At 38.4% G+C, this 20,284-nt stretch overlaps 1 protein-coding gene across 1 annotated transcript; it reads right to left on the bottom strand.

Moving 5' to 3' along the window:
* Nucleotides 1–1,388: 1,388 nt before the first annotated feature.
* Nucleotides 1,389–18,389, bottom strand: PKNH_1002700 (SICAvar, type I; the record flags this gene model as incomplete). Its single annotated transcript, XM_039114090.1, has 12 exons — nucleotides 1,389–1,787; nucleotides 2,117–2,758; nucleotides 2,985–3,650; nucleotides 4,565–5,191; nucleotides 5,799–6,428; nucleotides 6,712–6,818; nucleotides 7,058–7,613; nucleotides 7,843–8,484; nucleotides 8,723–9,310; nucleotides 9,454–9,551; nucleotides 15,611–16,457; nucleotides 18,285–18,389. The coding sequence occupies 12 exons, from the start codon at nucleotides 18,387–18,389 to the stop codon at nucleotides 1,389–1,391; spliced, it is 5,907 nt and encodes a 1,968-aa protein (XP_038969710.1).
* Between the last annotated feature and the right edge of the window lie 1,895 nt (nucleotides 18,390–20,284).

Genomic DNA, 20,284 nt, shown 5'->3' with positions numbered 1-20,284 from the left:
CCCTTAACCCAGAAATAACCTTACGTTTAATCCGTAACCAACTTTTACCTTTAACCCGGAACCAACCTTATTCATAACCCGGAACCTACATTATTCTTAACGCGGAACCTACCTTATCTTTAACCCGGAACCTACCTTATCTTTAACCCGGAACCTACCTTATTTTTAACCCGGAACCTACTTTTATCCTTAACCCGTAACCTACTTTGACTTAACCCGTAACCTACTTTGACTTAACCCGTAACCTACTTTGACTTAACCCGTAACCAACTTTTACCCTTAACCTGGAACCCATCTTATCCTGAACCCGGAACCCACTTTTATCCTTAACCCGGAACCCATTTTTATCCTTAACCCGGAAACTACCTTATGCTTAACCCGGAAACAACATTACTTTTAACCCGGAACAAAATTTATTTTTAACCCGGGACGCTAAATCTAGCCATTTCCGTATATTCTCGTCATTCTGTCTACATTTTTCGTGTAAAGTGTATGTGTACTTCGATAAAGTTGTTTTGTGCCAACACGTATGTACACACAATTTTTCCTTGAGTCGGATAAGTGTGTGTTTTTCCTTTATATTTTGCGACCTTTTGCAACTGTAATATATTTCATCATCCACCGTCCTTTTTTTTTTTTTTTTTTTTTTTCTTCTGGTGTGCGCTGTCAGCAGACATCATTTATTCGCGCGCTTATCTTCCTGCTTTCCGCAAGAAAAAAAAAAAAAAAAAAAAAAAAGAAAAGGAAAAAATATATTTTTCGCAAGCGGAAAAAGAAAAAAGAAAAAAAAATATTTTTCGCAAACGGAAAAAGAAAAAATAAGAAATATTTTTCGCAAGTGGAAAAAAAAAAAAAGAAAAAATGTGTGTTCTAAAAAAAAAAAAATGTGTTCTAAAAAAAAAAGAAAATTTTTTTGCAAAAAAAATAAGTAATAAAGGTGGAAGAAAGAATCTTTCTTTTTTTTTTTCTTCTTTTTTTTTTTTCAAGAAAATATAAAAAGGAAAAAAAAAAAGGACAGAAGGTGTGAAATCAATATCCTTCATCTTAAACTGTGAACCCTAAACGGTGAACACTAAACTCTAAACGCTGAAACCATAAAATCTAAACCGTCAAACCTAAACCCTAAACCCTGAACCGTGAACCTGAGACCATAAACCCTAAACTGTAAACCCTAAACTGTGAACCCTAAACTGTGAACCCTAAACACTAAACCCTAAACTGTGAACCCTAAACACTAAACCCTAAACTGTGAACCCTAAACACTAAACCCTAAACTGTGAACCCTAAACACTAAACCCTAAACTGTGAACCCTAAACCCTAAACCTAAACCCTGAACCCTAAAACTGTGAACCCTTAACTGTGAACCCTAAACTGTGAACACTGAACCCTAAACCATAAACCCGGAACCTAAACTTGGAACACGTCCCGTTGGAACGCCTTCCATAAGAACTTCTTCCTTAGGAACCTTTTCTTCTTCCATTAATTCGGAACCCATGAACTCTTGAACCAAAAGTTCCAGAAAATCCTTCTGGTTCAATTGTGTGTCCCCTTTTTGACATTCGTCCAACACTTCAAAATGAATTTCAATAATCGTGCGGCGATTCACGGGACCAGAACGTTTCGTTCTCGTTGGAACAGAACGAGGTTTTCGTTCTTTCACCAATCGATATTCATGTGAACTATCTTGCTGCACATGATCGAGGACTTGTTCCTGTACCGATGAACCAGGAATTTCAGCAGGAGATCTTCGGAAACGTTGTCCTCCTTTACCAAGAGGACCAAAATACTACAAAAAAAAAAAAAAAAAAAAAAAAATGAGAGGATATTTTTGTTAAGAAGATTGTGAAATGTTCTTTTTACACATTTCTTTTTTTTCTTTTTTTTTTTTTTTTTTACCATTAAAAAAAATTTTTTTTTCCTTTTAACCATTAAATTTTTTTTTTCCTTTTAACCGTTAAAAAAAATTTTTTTTCCTTTTAACCATTAAAAAAATATTTTTTTCCCTTTAACCATTAAAAAAAATTTTCTTTTCCTTTTAACTATTAAGAAAAATTTTATTTTTTATTCCTTTTTTTATTCTTTTAACTGTTAAAATTTTTTTTTTTTTTATCTTACCTTCCAAAGGTAATAAGCCATAGCAGAAAGACCAATGGACACAGGAGCCAAAGGAAGAAAAGGGGCAAGAAAATCCATAGGAAGGATGGGACAGACTGTATTTTCTAATGTTTCTTCCATATGTTTTTTGTTCTTTGGTTCTGTGAACAGTTCTTTAGCTTTATTTCCTATATTGGCACTGCCAATTTTACAATCATCATAACCTCCTTCTTCTGTGCACACAAAACAGTCATTAGTACTACCATTATTTTTGCATGGAGGCGTTGCTTGCATAATTTTTTCACTTTGTTCAAAAGCATGTTTTATGCCCTCTTCTACGCTACAATTAGGATGTACCTTGTGCGTTTTTTGTTTTTCTGCCAAGTCTTTTAATTGTTTTGCATATTTTTTAAGAAATAAACAACCCATCGTTTGTCCAAACGATGGGCCGTTAACACGGCCATTACCGTGGGTATAAATGTGCTGCAGTCCTGCAGCGAAAAGCAAACAAGCTGCTTTATTTGTTTTGCTTTGTTTATGGCCTAAATTCTTCCAATTAGCGTCGTTCTGGCAGTATTGTTCAGCGTCCTTCTGATTATCCGGTTTTATCATATAATTTAGAAGTTGCCCTAATACTCCTTTGGCATCATCATCGATGTCAGTCTGATCATAAAAGAAGAAAGAGAGAGAAAAAAAAAAATATATATACATATACATACATATATACATATATACATATATACATATACATATATATATATATACATATATACATATATACATACATATATACATATACATACATATACATATATATACATATATATGTATATACATATATATGTATATGTATATATATATATATATGTAGTTGTCTAGCGCCCCTTACCCAAGTGGGGTTTAGATTTTTTTTTTTTATCGAATTCCACTTTTTTGCTGCGCATTGGACTTGAGTACAGAAAGAAGATTTCATGTCAGTGATTTTGTCTAATGTTTGTTTCATGGTGGTGTTAATGGAGTTGGTGTTTGATTTGTCTTCGTTGTTGAGGAGACCGTCAATTTGAGTCGTCACTTCAGTTGAGTCTTTATTGCAAGTTCCATTTTGTGATGATGGTGATGTTGTATCAACCAAAGTGTTGGAAACACTTAGTTTGCATTCATTAAAGTCTTCTTTCCTTGTGCAAAGAAAACAATTATTTTTACTACCAGGGGTTAAACACGAAGAATTTTTATTTTTATTCCAAACATTAAACATTTGTTTTATTCTTTCCTCATCAATGGGACATTTATCTTGAGACATTTCTTTTATTTTAGTTGCGTACATGTTAAGAGCAATACAACCAACTGCTCGATCGAGCAGTTGGTTGTTATTACCATTAAGTGTGTTAATGTGTTCTAAACCTGCTGTGATATGATTACATGCTTTTCTTTCAACACTATGTTCATTACCGTCACCAAACTCATTGCATACACCATTAGTTTTAGTTGCATTCGTCTCAATTTGTTGGAACATCGTCCTCAGTGTTGGTTTGACGCCTTCATTCCAAAAATCACACTGTAAAAAAAAAAAAGAAGAAAAGGATATATATATGTAGTTAGTAGGTTGTGTAGTATCCGGTTGTTGTAGTATCCGGTTGTTGTAGTATCCGGTTGGTGTAGTATCCGGTTGGTGTAGTATCCGGTTGGTGTATAGTATCCGGTTGGTGTATAATATCCGGTTGGTGTATAGTATCCGGTTGGTGTATAGTATCCGGTTGGTGTATAATATCCGGTTGGTGTATAGTATCCGGTTGGTGTATAGTATCCGGTTGGTGTATAGTATCCGGTTGGTGTATAGTATCCGGTTCGTGTATAGTATCCGGTTCGTGTATAGTATCCGGTTCGTGTATAGTATCCGGTTCGTGTAGTATCCGATCCCTGTCAGCGAGGAGCTTTTTCCTCTCCCCCCCTAAAGTAGCTAAAGTTAACCCCTGAACCTTACTCCTAAAACCTAAAACCTCTACTTCTAAACCCTAAAACCATATTCCTATACCCTCAAACCTCATTCTAACACCCCTAGAACCTTATTCTAAAACCCTTGCAACCTTATTCTAACACCCCCACAACCTTATTCCAACACTCCTACAACGTTATTCTAACACCCCTACAACGTTATTCTAACACCCCTACAACGTTATTCTAACACCCCTACAACGTTATTCTAACACCCCTACAACGTTATTCTAACACCCCAAACAACATCATTCCAACACCCCAAACAACATCATTCCAACACCCCAAACAACATTATTCCAGCTCCCCAACAACCTTAATTCCAACACTCCAACAACATTATTCTAACACCCTTTCAAACTTATTCCTAAACCCGGAATCTGAATAATTTTTTTTTTTTTTTTTTTTTTTTATTATTATTCCTTCTATCCCCCAGTGTTGTGTTGGTGGTAGGTTGGTTATGGTAGTAATACTTACCCAAGTCTTATCAGTAGTAGTTTTTCCATTCGTCGTTGTTGCGTACTGCTTGAACCATTTGGGTGCGGCACATTTAATATAATCACATAGGTTGTTCATGTGGTTTATTTTCCCTAGGTTTTCTTCTAAGTTGTTATTGTTGTTTTGTTCGAGCAATTCATTAAATTTTTCATTAAGTTTCTTATTGTCGCTGCCAATCTTTAAGTCGCAATTTTCCAAATTTTCATCCCATTCACATTCAATGCACGAAGCATTGTTCGTGCATGAAGATTTATTATTTTGAAATGCCTTTTTTAAACCTGCTTCGATAACACATTTTGAGTTCTTTTGCATTTGTTTTGCATATTCCTTAAGAAGGAAACAACCCACTGTTTGTCTCAACGATGGGTTGTCCTTGGACAAGATACCATTGTTTCCTGTTGTCGAAGTACCTGGTTCGTATAGTTGTTTTAAGCCGGAATGCAAATAATTGCATGCCCTCCTTTCAGGGTCGGTGGGTATTCTATTGCCATCCATTTGATCACATCCATTTCCGATTTGGTTATTGCCTCCATTATCTGCCATTGCTCCTGCTAATTCATCCCACAATTTCTTCACGGCGCCATCCTGTCCTGTCCAGAATTTGTCCTGTATAAGGTGGTAGTGATATATATATATATATATATATGCATATGCATATGCATAAATGCATATCCATATGTATACATGTATACATTCCTTTTCCTTTTTTTATCATTCCTTTTTTTTTTTTTCCCTTTCTTCAAGTGTTGCGTTTCTTGCCGGGTTTCGGTGCGTAGTTTCAGGTTTTCCTGCCATCGCGCTGCTGTAGTATCCCGTTCCCACCATGCGGTTGGTTTGTAGTACCCAGTTTGGTTTGTCTGCGAGGAGTTCTCCCTTTCCACACTTTAAAGCAGCTAAATTTAACCCCTGAAACCTTACTCCAATACCCTTACAACCTTATTCTAACACCCCAACAACTTTCTTCCTGAACCCGGAATTTGACTTCTAACACCCCTACAACCTTATTCTAACACCAGGAATCTGACTTCTGACACCCCTACAACCTCCCTCCTAAATCCGCAATCTAAGTCCTAACACCCTGATCCATTCCTCCTAAACCCGGAAACTAAGTCCTAACACCCCTAAAACCTTTACTCCTGAACCCGGAATCTGAACCCTAAGCCCTTTATGTTCTTCTTTTCCTTTTTCTTTTATTCCTTTTCTTTGTACTTACCTCTTTTTTCGATATCTTAACTCGAGATGCTAAACATTGGAGACGATCACATAAAGTGACCTTCTCTTTTATTTTGGACAATGTTTGTTGTATATTGTTGTTGTTGTTGGTGGTGGAGTCATTGCTTAACATATCCACCACTTTGGACCATAGGCCATCATCTCCAATTTTAGAGGTGATGCACTGTCCTATCTGGCACTTCTCACATGAACCATCCCCATTACCAACCCCCTTAACATTCTCCCCACACCAGTCCTTACGTTTACTCTCCCCCTTACTGAAGGCCCCTTCTACTCCTTTCTGCACAGCACAAGCATAACCACCCTGTTTCGCCTGTTTCTTCAATTTGTGTATAAAGGCATTGAGTGCTACACAACGCATGGTAGATTTAAATATTCGATTATTCACTTTGAGTGGCGGTTCGTCTTCGCCATTCTCTTCAATTTTATGTACCTCCTTTAATGCTTTAACAATAAGTTTGCATGTTGTTTTGCTTACGCAATCCTTTTCACCATTTTTACATTCAACCTCATTGCAAAGATCGTCTGTCTCGGCTTTCTTCCCCCCATTGTCAGGTATGCTTGTGACAAGGTCGGTGACTTGCTCCTGCACTTTCTCCCACATTTCCTTCTACAATTGAAGTAATATATATATATATATATATATATATATATATATATATATATATATATATATATATATATATATATATATATATATATATGCATATGTATATATACATACACGTATATACATATATACACGTATATGTATACATACGTACATATATGTATATGTATATACGTCTATATATGTATGTGTATATTTATTCATCCCATGAAAACATATATAATGCGTGCGCATGCACTAATCTATCGCTTGATAGAGTAGACAATTATATATGTGTCCATACCCTGTCACTCTCCTGTCCCTTGTCTTTTCCCCTGTCTGGGAACCATTGCTTCATTGCACACTGTGCGCGATCACATAAACTACTTTTATCCTTACATTGACCACCACCTGTATGGAAAGACGTCGAAGGGAATGGGAAGGAAGGGAGCGAGCAATGGAGGAAGAGAAAAGGAAAGAAAAGGAAGGAAAGAAAATAAAAAGGAATAAACAGAAAGGAAGGAGGGGAAGGTGGAATGGTGATAATAGTAAAATGGTTTGATGGTGGCTATGGTGGTGATGATGGTGGTTGTGGTTGTGCCGGAATTGTGAAGTAGGATTGCGTTGGTGGTGGAGTGGTGTCTACTTACATATGTCCTTCACAGCTTTATTCTCAATCTGTTTCATTTCTTCCTTTCCGCCGTTTTTGCCGTTGGTGAGCACTTTATCTATTTCGTCCTTTAACTTCCTTAATTCCAATGTGTTTTCATTTTTTTTAATTGTGCAATCTTTATATTTCGTAAACCTCTCACACGTAAAACATTTATCATTAGTCTTGCAGGCGGTATTTTCCTCCCTAATTTTTACACTATTATTAAAAGCCGCTGTAATTCCTCCCTTTGTATGTTTTTCATCCCTACACGGCAGTACGTCACTTTCTAATTTATCTGCAATGGTATTTAATAAAACACAGCGCATCGTTCTTTTGAACGATGCCTCAACGGGGTTGCTGTTGTCGATATTGTAGAGGTTTTTTAATCCTGCTGCTATAAGGAGGCAAGCCTCCTTATCTGCTGCTTTTCCATCTTCCCCCTTCAGGTCTCTGCAATACTGATCAAGTTCATTCCTTCTTGTTCCAGATGTTGCCTCCTGAAGGGCATCGCCCAGTTTAGGGATTTCCTCCCCAACTTTCGTCCACATTTCATTCTACAATTAAGGAATATATATATATATATATATATATATATATATATGCATATGCATAAATGCATATGCATATATACATATGTTTATATATGCGTAAATATATGTATATACATATATGTATATGCATGCACGTACATATATACGTACATACATACGGATGTATATATATACATGAGTACGTCCGTATGTATGTATAAGTATGTACATATTCGTATGTATCATTACTTACCCAGTCACGTTTTTTGCCACCGCCGCCGTTAGTTTGTTTCATCCATCGGGTTGTAACACATTGGACTTGGTCACAGAGTTCTTCTACTTTATTTATTTGCTTTGCCATTTCATCTATTCTTGTGGCGTCGTTATGCAGGATGTTGTCCACCTTCGTTTTTGCATTCTCCCCTGAGCCAGATGTGCTGTTTATGGTAATGCCCTGAAGGCACTCTTCCCATTTGTTGTCTGTTCCTTGCCAGTGGCAAGGAACATCCTTACCATTGCTACCACCCTGCCCAGCAGATTCGAAAGCTTGTTTTATACCATCATCAATAAGACAAGTTGCTTTTTCTTTCATATGTTTTGCATAGGCGTGAAGTAAAAAACAACCCATCGCTTGTTTCAACGATGGGTTGTTCTTAAAGATGTTGTCGCCTGTCGACGACGTCGCATCTTTGTTGTACAGCTTGCTTAAGCCGGCATGCAAATAATTGCATGCCGTCTTTTCAGAAGGAGTTGCATCCCTCTGACCACTGAAGCCATTGATACCATTGGTATCTGGCACTTGAGCACATTCTCCTTTTTCCTTTTTGCCACCTGTTGTCATTGCTCCTGCTAATTCATTCCACAATGTCTTCACATGCTCATTCCAGAATTTGTCCTGTATGAAGATGGTGGTGGTATAATATATATATATATATATATATATATATATATATATATATATATATATATATATATACATATATATACATATACATATGTATATGTATATACATATATATACATACATGTGCATATATATATGTGTATACATGTATGTATATGTATGCATATGTATATGTATACATGTAACTGTCATTCCTTACTACCCAATCAGGTGGCGTATGCCCACTTACCTGTCCACTCCCGTGTACCCCGTTGTTCTGATACGACTTCGCTGCACATTCTATACGTTTGCATAAGGAATTTCCCTTATTGAATTCAATCAAGGTTTTTTGTATTTGGTCTCCCTTCGTTCGTTTGTTGTTCTCCAGCATTGATTCCACTTTGGTCTTTACATTGGTACTGCCAATTTGGCAAGTGCCATAATTGACGTCGTCCTCCAATTTGCATTCAATGCAGGGTCTACCATTTCTGCAATGTCCTGCATTTTTATTATTTTCATTCCACAAATCAAAAGCTTTCTTTAAACCACTTTCTATGCTACAATACCCTTTTAATTTTGCTTGATCATTTAATTTTTTAGCATAAGCATTTAATAAAAGACAATTTATAATTTGATCAGACAATTTGTTATTGCCAGAACTCCCATTGTTGTACATAAGTTCTAATTTAGCTGTAATGTCTTTGCATGCTGCTTTGCTTGCAGTATCTAAAGAACTGTTCTTGTCGCACTTAGCACCTTGGGTGCCACCATTAAGAGCAGTCCCCCGATAGAAAAAATAGTTCAATTCGTCCTTGACGCGATTGTCCCAGAATTTGTCCTACGTAGAAAGGGAAGGCATATACATACATGTATATATATATATATATATATATATATATATATATATACATATACATATATGTACTTATATGTATGTATGTGTACACCCTTTTGCCTCCCTTCTACGGTGTTGTCGCTTACCTCCCCTTGTCCCTTCCCGTCTTTAAATTTCCAATGTTGTTCTGCACATTGCAAGCGCTGGCAAAGTGTCTTACCCTCCTGCTTCATGCATGCTTCAGCTGTAATAAAAAGAAAAGGGGACGACATGTAAAGTGATATGTTTGTATATGTATGTTATATGTTGTAAGTTGTATGTTGTATGTATTTATGTAGATTAGATAAATGTATGTCATTCACAATCGATGAAAAATTTTTTCCTTTTTTTTTTCTTTTTCCGTCTAGTTAGTTCTAAATTTGCGGTTTATATGCCATCCGGTTGGTGTAGTATCCAGTTCCCACCATCTAGTCTCCACCATCCAGTCTCCACCATCCAGTCTCCACCATCCAGTCTCCACCATCCAGTGTTCACCATCCAGTTCCCACCATGCGGTACCTACCATCCGGTTCATACCATCCGGTTCATACCATCCGGTTACTACCATCCGATTACTACCATCCGATTACTACCATCCGGTTCATACCATCCAGTTCCTACCATCCGGTTCCTACCATCCGGTTCATACCATCCAGGTTCATACCATCCGCTCTATACCATCCGGTTCATATCATCCAGTCCATACCATCCAGTTCCAACCATCCAGGTTCATACAATCAGGTTCATACCATCCGGTTCATACCATCCAATTTATACCATCCGGTTTCTACCATCCGGTGTCTACCATCCAGTCTACACCATCCAGTTCCCACCATCCAGTTCCCACCATCCTGTTCCTACCATCCGGTTCATGCCATCCGGTTACTACCATCCAGTCTCCACCATCCTGTCCCAACCATCCTATCCCAACCATCCTGTCCCAACCATCCTGTCCCAACCATCCTGTCCCAACCATCCTGACCCAACCATCCTGTCCCCACCATCCTGTCCCAACCATCCTGTTCAACCATCCTGTCCCCACCATCCGGTTCCCACCATCCGGTTCCTACCATCCAGTTCATACCATCCAGTCTCCACCATGCAGTTCCCACCATCCAGTTCATACCATCCGGATCATACTATCCAGCTCATATCATCCAGTTCATACCATCCAGTTCCCACCATCCACTTCCCAACATCCGGTTTATACCATCCTGTTACTACCATCCGGTTCATACCATCCAGTTCCCACCATCCAGTTCCCACCATCCAGTTACTATCATCCGGTTCATACCATCCGGTTCATACCATCCGGTTCATACCATCCTGTTCATACCATCCGGTTCATACCATCCGGTTCATACCATACGGTTCATACCATCCGATCACTACTGTCCTGTTCCCACCATCCAGTCTTCACCATCCAGTTCCCACCATCCAGTTCATACCATCCGCCTCATACCGTCCAGTTCATACCATCCAGTTAACACCATCCAGTTAACACCATCCGGTTTCTACCATCCAGTTCGCACCATCCGGTACCTACTATCCGTTTCCTGCCATCCGGTCCCAACCATCCAGTCTCCACCATCCCGTTCATACCATCCGGCTCATACCATCCAGTTACTACCATCCGGTTACTACCATCCAGTTCCCACCATCCCGTTTCCACCATCCAGTTACCACCATGAAGTTCCTACTATTTGGTTACTACCATCCAGTTCCCACCATCCAGTTCCTACCATCCAGTTCCTACCATCCGGTCCATACCATCCAGTTCATACTATCCGGTTCATACCATCCGGTTCATACCATCCAGTCTCCATCATCCACTTCCCACAATCCACTTCCCACCATCCAGTTCTTACCATCCGGTTCATACCATCCAGGTTCATACCATCCGGTCACTACCATCCGGTGTCTACTATCCGGTGTCTACCATCCGGTGTCTACCATCCCGTACCTACCATCCCGTACCTACCATCCCGTACCTACCATCCCGTACCTACCATCCCGTACCTACCATCCTGTCTCCACCATCAGGTTCATACCATCCAGTCCATACCATCCGGCTCATACCATCCAGTTCATACCATCCAGTTCATACCATCAGGTTTCTACCATCCGGTTCATACCATCGGGTTAGTGTGCAGTATCCGGTCTCTGCCTGCGAGGAGTCTTTCATCCCCCCCCCCTAAAGTAGCTAAAGCTCACCCTTGAAACCTTATTCCAACACCCTGAAACCTCATTCTAACACCCATACAACATTATTCCTATACCCTGGAACCTTATTCCAATACCATATAACCTTACTCCTATACCCTGAAACCTCATTCTAACACCCATACAACATTATTCCTATACCCTGGAACCTTATTCCAATACCATATAACCTTACTCCTATACCCTGAAACCTTATTCCAATACCATATAACCTTACTCCTATACCCTGAAACCTTATTCCAATACCATATAACCTTACTCCTATACCGTACAACCTTATTCCTATACCGTACAACCTTAATCCTATACCCTTACAACCTTACTCTTATATCCTGAACACCATTCCAATACCCCTAAGACCCTATTCTGACACCCCAACAACGTTATTCTAACACCCTTACCACCTCATTCTAACACCCATACAACCTTATTCTAATACCCTCACAACCTTTATTCTAATACCCTCACAACCTTTATTCTAACAACCTTCCCACCTTATTCTAACACCCTTACCACCTTGTTCTAACAACCTTAACACCTTATTCTAACAAACATACAACTTTATTCCATCACCCCAATAACCTTATTCTAACAACCCTACAACCTTTATTCCAACACCCCTACAACCTTATTGTAACACCTTTACCACCTTATTCTAACACCCTTACAACCTTATACTAACACCCTTACAACCTTATTCTGATACCCTTACCACCTTCTTCCAACACCCCTAAGACGTTATTCCAGCACCCCTAAGACGTTATTCCAACACCCCTAAGACATTATTCCAACACCCCTAAGACATTATTCCAACACCCCTAAGACGTTATTCCAACACCCCTAAGACATTATTCCAATACCCCGACCACCTTATTCTGACACCCCTAAGACCCTATTCTGGCACCCCTAAGACCCTTTTCTGACACCCCTAAGACCCTATTCTGATACCCCTAAGACCCTATTCTGACACCCCTACAACCTTATTCTGACACCCCTAAGACCCTATTCTGACACCCCCCCAACCTTATTCTAACACCCCTACAACCTTATTCTGACACCCCTAAAACCTTATTCCTAAACCCGGAATCTAAGTTCTAACACCCTGACACCTTTGTCCTAAACCCGGAATCTAAGTTCTTACACCCTGACACCTTCTTCCTAAACCCGCAATCTATGTTCGTACACCCTGAGACCTCCCTCCCATACCCGGAATCTAAGTTCTAACACCCCGACACCTCTGTCCTAAACCGGGAATCTAAGTTCTAACACCCTGAAACCTTACTCCTAAACGCTAAAACCTTATTCCTATACCCTGAACCCTTTGTCCTGAACCCGGAATTTATGTCCTAACACCCTGACACCTTTGTCCTAAACCCGGAATCTGACTTCTAACACCCCTACAACCTTCCTCCTATACCCTAAAACCTTATTCTAATACCCCTACAACCTTCCTCCTATACCCTAAAACCTTATTCTAATACCCCTACAACCTTATTCCAGCACCTCTACAACCTTATTCCAGCACCTCTACAACCTTATTCCAGCACCTCTACTACCTTATTCCAGCACCTCTACAACCTTATTCCAGCACCTCTACAAACTTATTCCAGCACCTCTACAACCTTATTCCAGCACCTCTACAACCTTATTCCAGCACCTCTACAACCTTATTCCAGCACCTCTACAACCTTATTCTGACACACATACCACCTTATTCTAACACCCCAACAACCTTATTCTAATACCCCTACAACCTTCATTCTAACATCCTTACCATCTTATTCTAACACCCTTATAACCTTATTCTAACACACATACCACCTTATTCTAACACCCTTACCATCTTATTCTGACACCCCGAAGACCCTATTTTGACACCCCTAAGACCCTTTTCTGACACCCCTAAGACCCTATTCTGACACACCTACCACCTTATTATAACACTCTTACCACCTTATTCTAACACCCTTACAACCTTTATTCTAACACCCTTACCACCTTATTCTAACACCCTTACCACTTTATTCTGATACCCTTACCACCTTATTATAACACTCTTACCACCTTATTCTAACGCCCCCCCAACCTTATACTAACGACCCTGCAACATTACTCCTAAACGCGGAATCTGAGTCCTAACACCCTGACACCTTCCTTCTAAACCCTGATTCCGAGTTCTAACACCCCTCAAACATTATTATAATATCCTGCAACCTTCTTCTTATACTCTAGGAACTTATTCTTACACCATGCAACCTTCATCCTATACCCTTAAAACCTTATTCCTATACCGTGAAACTTTACCCCTATATCCTTAGAACCTTAATCCTATACCCTAAAACCTTACTCCTATACTTTGCAACCTTATTCCTATACCCTAAAACCTTTATTCCTAAACCCGGAATTGGACTTCTAAGACCATTAAAACCTTCATTCCTAAACCCGGAATGTAACTTCTCACGCCCTCAACATCCTCATCATCCTTTACCCCCCACTTTTTTTTTTTTTTTTTCTTTCATTTTTTCTTTCATTTTTTCTTTTTTTTTCCAATATGGTAAGTATTTCGTACGCATATTTGCGTTTCTTTTTTTTTTTTTTTTGGGGGTGAAAGGACAACCCTTTGTTTATAGAAAAAAAAAGAAAAAAAAAAAACATTCTTCTTTTTTTTTTTAAGAACACACATTCTTTTTTTTTTTTTTTCTCTTTTTTATTTTTTATTGAAAAAAAAAATAAATAAAACATCCCCTAAAACATCTAAATACCAGGCCATAATTATTGTTCTTATAAGTTAAATGCTGCAACCTGAAAATGCGAAATCTTACACATATACACCGTAAAATATTATAAATCCCGCAACCTAAAAATGCAAAATCCTACACATATACACCGTTAAATATTATATCCCGCAACCTAAATGGGAAATCATACACATATACACCGTAAAATATTAAATCCCGCTACCTAAATGCGAAATCTTACATATGCACACCGTAAAATATTATATCCCGCAAACTAAAAATGCAAAATCTTACACATATACACCGTAAAAATATTAAATCCTGCAACCTAAATACGAAATCTTACACATACACCGAAAAATATTATATCCCGCAAATTAAAAATGCAAAATCTTACACATATACACCGTAAAAATATTAAATATCGCAACCTAAAAATACGAAATCTTACACATATACACCGTAAAATATTATAAATCCCGCAACCTAAAAATGCGAAATCTTACACATATACACCGTAAAATATTATAAATCCCGCAACCTAAAAATACGAAATCTTACACATATATACACCGCAAAATATTAAATCCCGCAACCTAAAAATGCGAAATCCTACACATATACACCAACCACAAAACGCAGTACAACTCATACACATCCATTCACCTACATTAATTTTATTATTTTATTATTTTTTTTCTTTTTTATATCCATTTCTTTACTTCCTGTTTTCTTCTTATATTAATTTTTTTTTTTTTTCCTTTTTCTTTTTTTATTACTTTTCCTTTTTTTTTTTTACTACATTAACACGTTAATAATGTAATAATGTAATAATGTAATAATGTAATACATTAATAATGTAATACATCAATAATGTAATACACTAATAATGTAATAATGTAATAATGTAATATATTAATGATGTAATATACTAATACATTAATACATTAATGATGTAATACATTAATAATATAATATATTAATACATTATTAATATATTAATACATTAATATATTAATGATGTAATACATTAATAATGTAATAATGTAATAATGTAATAATGTAATACATTAATATTGTAATATATTAATACATTAATATATTAATAATGTAATATATTAATAATGTAATATATTAATACATTAATACATTAATATATTAATGATGCATTATGTTAATACATTAATACATTAATAATGCATTAATGATGTAATATATTAATGATGTATTATGTTAATACATTAATAATGTAATATATTAATACATTATTAATATATTAATACATTAATAATAAGACACTTACCCTCAGTTTCCTTGGCTGCCTTCGTTAACTTCTCCATTGCCTTGCCTACATCAACCGTGCCCGAAGTTATTGCTGATGAGAGTGCTTGTGTTAATGTATCCTCCGAAATCTTGTAGTCGTCATTTACTAAGATGTCTTCCATGATAGGTGATGCAGTACTAGTGCTACCTTGAGTGCTGTCCCCCAGAGCGAACTGGACTAAACTCTTTTTATTCTGCTGTAAAATTTCTTTCCTCTTTGCCTCCAGCTTCACTGGATCCCTCTTCGACTGCTTACAGACCGTTGACCAATATTGCCATGGCCCCCTTATCCTCCAGTTTTCGCCCCTCAACGGCTTATTCCTTTCTGTTTTCGTCCATTGTTCGATTTTATCCTTCAGGAGTGTTCCGCCGAACATTAATTCCATATGTGCAATGTTTTTACATTTATTCAAGTTTTGGATAGCACCCCCGTGTGTCTGTAGCATCTTTTCTACTTCGGGTGATACGTAATTAATGACGTCCTCCAAATAACAGTGGTCCCCGTACAGTTCGGCTAAAGCGACTGCTCCGACAATACAATGTGCATAAGCTTTTTCCGGAGTGAGGGGCGTAACTTCTTCCACATCATCCCATGTCCCTGCCTTCCTCGCTGTTCTTACACCACTCATGAAATATTTTATTTCAGCGATTCCTTTGCATATATTCTTCAGATAAAACTCTTTCTGCTGCACAGTACCCCCCACACCCGGCACATGTTTATGCACGTCCTCACAAAGTTTCCCTATTTCATACGATTCCTGCTTACTCAGCCATTTATTCCCCTTCAATTCATCAAATGTCTGCACCAAATAATTCTTCAACTTGTCCTACAAAGAAAAAAGGAAAAATTTTGCAAAATAATTTATATATGCAAATGGAATTGTGCATATACACATATACATATGGATGTATTAATAATTCCTCCTTTAATGTAACATTTTTTTTCCTTTTTTCCTTCTTTTTTTCCTGTGTGTTGGGTTGGTTCTTGTCGAGTTGTGGTATGTAGTTTCAGGTTCCCCTGCCATCCGCTTCGTGCAGTATCCGGTTTCTCTGCTATCCGGTTTTGCCCCTCTGTCTGCGAGGAGTTTTTTTCCTTTACAGAGAGTATGCCTGCGGCATTCATCGGGGGTTCTGGTGTAGTATCCGATTTGGTTTCTCTGCCATCCGGTGGGTGTAGTATCCGGTCCCTGTCTGCGAGGAGTTTTTCCTTCTCTCTCCCCTTTAAAGCAGCTGAAGCTAACCCCTAAACCTTACTCCTAAACCCGGAACCCTAAACCCTAAACCCTAAACCCTGAACCCTAAACCCATGAATCCTAAACCCTAAACCCTAAACCCTGAACCCTAAACCCTGAACCCTAAACCCTGAACCCTAAACCCTGAACCCTGAACCCTAAACCCTGAACCCTATACCCTAAACCCTAAACCCTAAACCCCTAAACCCCTAAACCCTAAACCCGGAAACCCTAAAACCTAAACGTTGAACTCTAAGACCGTGATAACTAAACCATGAAGCCTAAACCCTGAAGCCTAAACCCTGAACCCTGAACCCTAAACCCTGAAACCCTAAACCCTAAACTCAAACCCTGAACCCTAAATCCTGAACCCTAAACCCTCAAACCCTAAAACCCTAAACCCTAAACCCTAAACCCTAAACCCTGAACCCTAAACCCTAAACCCTAAACCCTAAAACCCTAAACCCTAAAACCCTAAACCCTAAACCCTAAACCCTAAACCCTAAAACCCTAAACCCTAAACCCGGGATCCTAAACCCTAAACCCGGGATCCTAAACCCTAAACCCTGAACCCTAAACCCTAAACCCTGAACCCTGAACCCTAAACCCTAAACCCTAAACCCTAAACCCGGGACCCTAAACCCTAAACCCTGAACCCTAAATCCTGAACCCTAAACCCTAAACCCTGAACCCTAAACCCTAAACCCTGAACCTAAACCCTAAACCCTAAATCCTAAATCCTAAACCCTAAACCCTAAACCCTAAACCCTAAACCCTAAACCCTAAACCCTAAACCCTAAACCCTAAACCCTAAACCCTAAACCCTAAACCCGGAACCCTAAACCCTGCACCTAAACCCAGGAACCCTAAACCCAGGAACCCTAAACCCAGGAACCCTAAACCCAGGAACCTGGAACCTGGAACCTGGAACCCGGAACCTGGAACCCGGAACCTGGAACCCTAAACCCTTGAACCCTAAACCCTAAACCCTAAACCGTGAACCCTAAACTATGAACCCTGAACCAGGAACCTTAACCACTAAGCCCTAAACCCTTGAATCCTAAACCCTTGAACCCTAAACCCTTGAACCCTAAACCCTTGAACCCTAAACCCTTGAACCCTAAACCCAGAAACTCAAAAACCCGGAACCCTAAACCCTAAACCCTGAACGCTAAACACTAAACACTAAACCCATGAACCCTAAACCCTAAACCCTAAACCCATGAACCCTAAACCCTGAACCCGAAACCTTGAACGTTAAAACCGGAACCCTAAACCCTGAACCCTAAACCCTGAACCCTAAACCCTAAACCCTAAACCCTGAACCCTAAACCCTGAACCCTGAACCCAGGAACCCTTCTCTTTCTTCCCTTTTCTTTTTTTTTTTTTCACCTTTTTCTTTTTTTCTAAATATGCACTTACCTGAATATTGGCTGCAGTTTTCAGAGTCCCTGCATTACTGTCCAACAATGTCTTCATCCATGCTCCCAATAGTCCATTTTGGGATGTTCCATCCGTCGTTGCCATGGTGTTCGAACATTCATATGGAAAATTTTCACATTTACCTTCCGCTTTTGATCATTCGTTCCTTCGATTAATGCAACCTAATCTTCCTTTCTATTTTCCTTTAAACCTTGTTCTTTTGTCCCATTCGAACACCCTTTATTTTTTCTTTTTTAAAAAATACTTTTATTCCCTGAGTCCTTCTTCTCTTATCCTTAAAGCTTCTTCCTTTTCCATCCCCATAAACATTTCAACCTTTTTTCCCGCCTTAAATTTTTCTTCTTTTTTTCTCCCTAAAAAGCTTCCTCCTTTTTCCCATTAAATCTACTTTTTTGCTCCCTTTAAACCCTCTTTCTTTTCCTCCTTCAAAAACTTATTCTCTTCTCCTTAAAACCTTCTTTTCCTTTTCCCCCCTTAAAAATGTTCTTTCCGTCCCTTTAAACCTTCTTTTTCTTCCCTGTAAAACCTTCTTTTTCTTCCCTTTAAAAAACTTCTTTTTCTCATCCTTTAAACCTTCTTTTCTTTCCCCCCCTTTAAACTTTCACTCTTATTCCTCCTATAAAAACCTTCTTTTCCTTTTCCTCCCTTAAGAAACCTTCTTTTTCTGTTCCCCCATGTGAAAACCTTCTTTCTTCTTTTCCTTCCTCCTTTAAGAAACCTTCTTTTTCTTCCCCCCTTAAGAAACCTTCTTTCTTTTTCCCCCTCTAAATCTTCTTTTTCTTCTTTTTTAACAACCTTCTTTCTTCTTTTCCTTCCCTTTGAAAACCTTCTTTTTCTTCCTCCTTCTTTTCTCCCTCTTGAAAACCTTCTTTTTCTTCCCTTAAGAAACCTTCTTTCTTTTTCCCCCTCTAAATCTTCTTTTTCTTCTTTTTTAACAACCTTCTTTCTTCTTTTCCTTCCCTTTGAAAACCTTCTTTTTCTTCCTCCTTCTTTTCTCCCTCTTGAAAACCTTCTTTTTCTTCCCTTAAGAAACCTTCTTTCTTCTTCCTTCAGGGAGTTAAGTACCAGGCCATATTATTATTCTAATAACCGAGAGAACTGAACCTCCTTTTCCTTTTACCCCCTTAAAAAACCTTCTTTTTCTTTCCTCCCTTAAGAAACCTTCTTTTTCTTTCCTCCCTTAAGAAACCTTCTTTTTCTTTCCTCCCTTAAGAAACCTTCTTTTTCTTCCCTCAAACAAAATTTTAACCTTCTTTTTCCTCCCCCTCTAAGGAACCTCCTTTCTTCTTTACTCCCCTATAGAACCTTCTTTTTCTTCTTCCCCCTTTTAAGAAACCTTCTATCTTTTCTTCCCCCTTTTAAGAAACCTTCTATCTTTTCTTCCCCCTTTTAAGAAACCTTCTATCTTTTCTTCCCCCTTTAAATCTTCTTTTTCTTCCCCCACTTTAAATCTTCTTTTTCTTCCCTCAAACAAAATTTTAACCTTCTTTTTCTTCCCCCTTTCAAAACCTCCTTTTCCTTCCCTTTCGACCTATAAATCTTCTTTTTCCCTTCCCCCCTTTAAAACCTTCCCTTTTTTTTCTTCCCTTTGAAAACCTTCTTTCTTCTTTTTCCCCCTTTAAGGAACATTCTTTTTCTTCTTCCCTTAGGGAGTTAAGTACCAGGCCATATTGCTGTTCTCATAACCTACGAAAGAAACTTCTTTTTCCTTCCCCCCCCCTAGGCAACCATCTCCTTACCCCCCCCTCCCCCCCCCCCCCCCCCCCCCCCCCCCCCCCCCCCCCCCAATTCTAAAAAAAATGAAAATTCTAAAAAAAATTACTTCAAATTAATACAACTAGGAAAAATATACTTATTCCTCTTCAACCCAGAATTCAAAAGAATATTTTTATACATGTGAAGAACATTCCCCTTAATATAGTACCTGAAACTATTTCTAATAAGTTACTTCATCTCCTACCACCCTTGGCCCATCTCCC

The sequence above is a fragment of the Plasmodium knowlesi genome (assembly GCF_000006355.2).
Source record: "Plasmodium knowlesi strain H genome assembly, chromosome: 10".
Taxonomy (NCBI): domain Eukaryota; phylum Apicomplexa; class Aconoidasida; order Haemosporida; family Plasmodiidae; genus Plasmodium; species Plasmodium knowlesi.
Note: the sequence above shows the minus strand (reverse complement) of the source record. Positions and strands in the feature narration are given on the sequence as shown.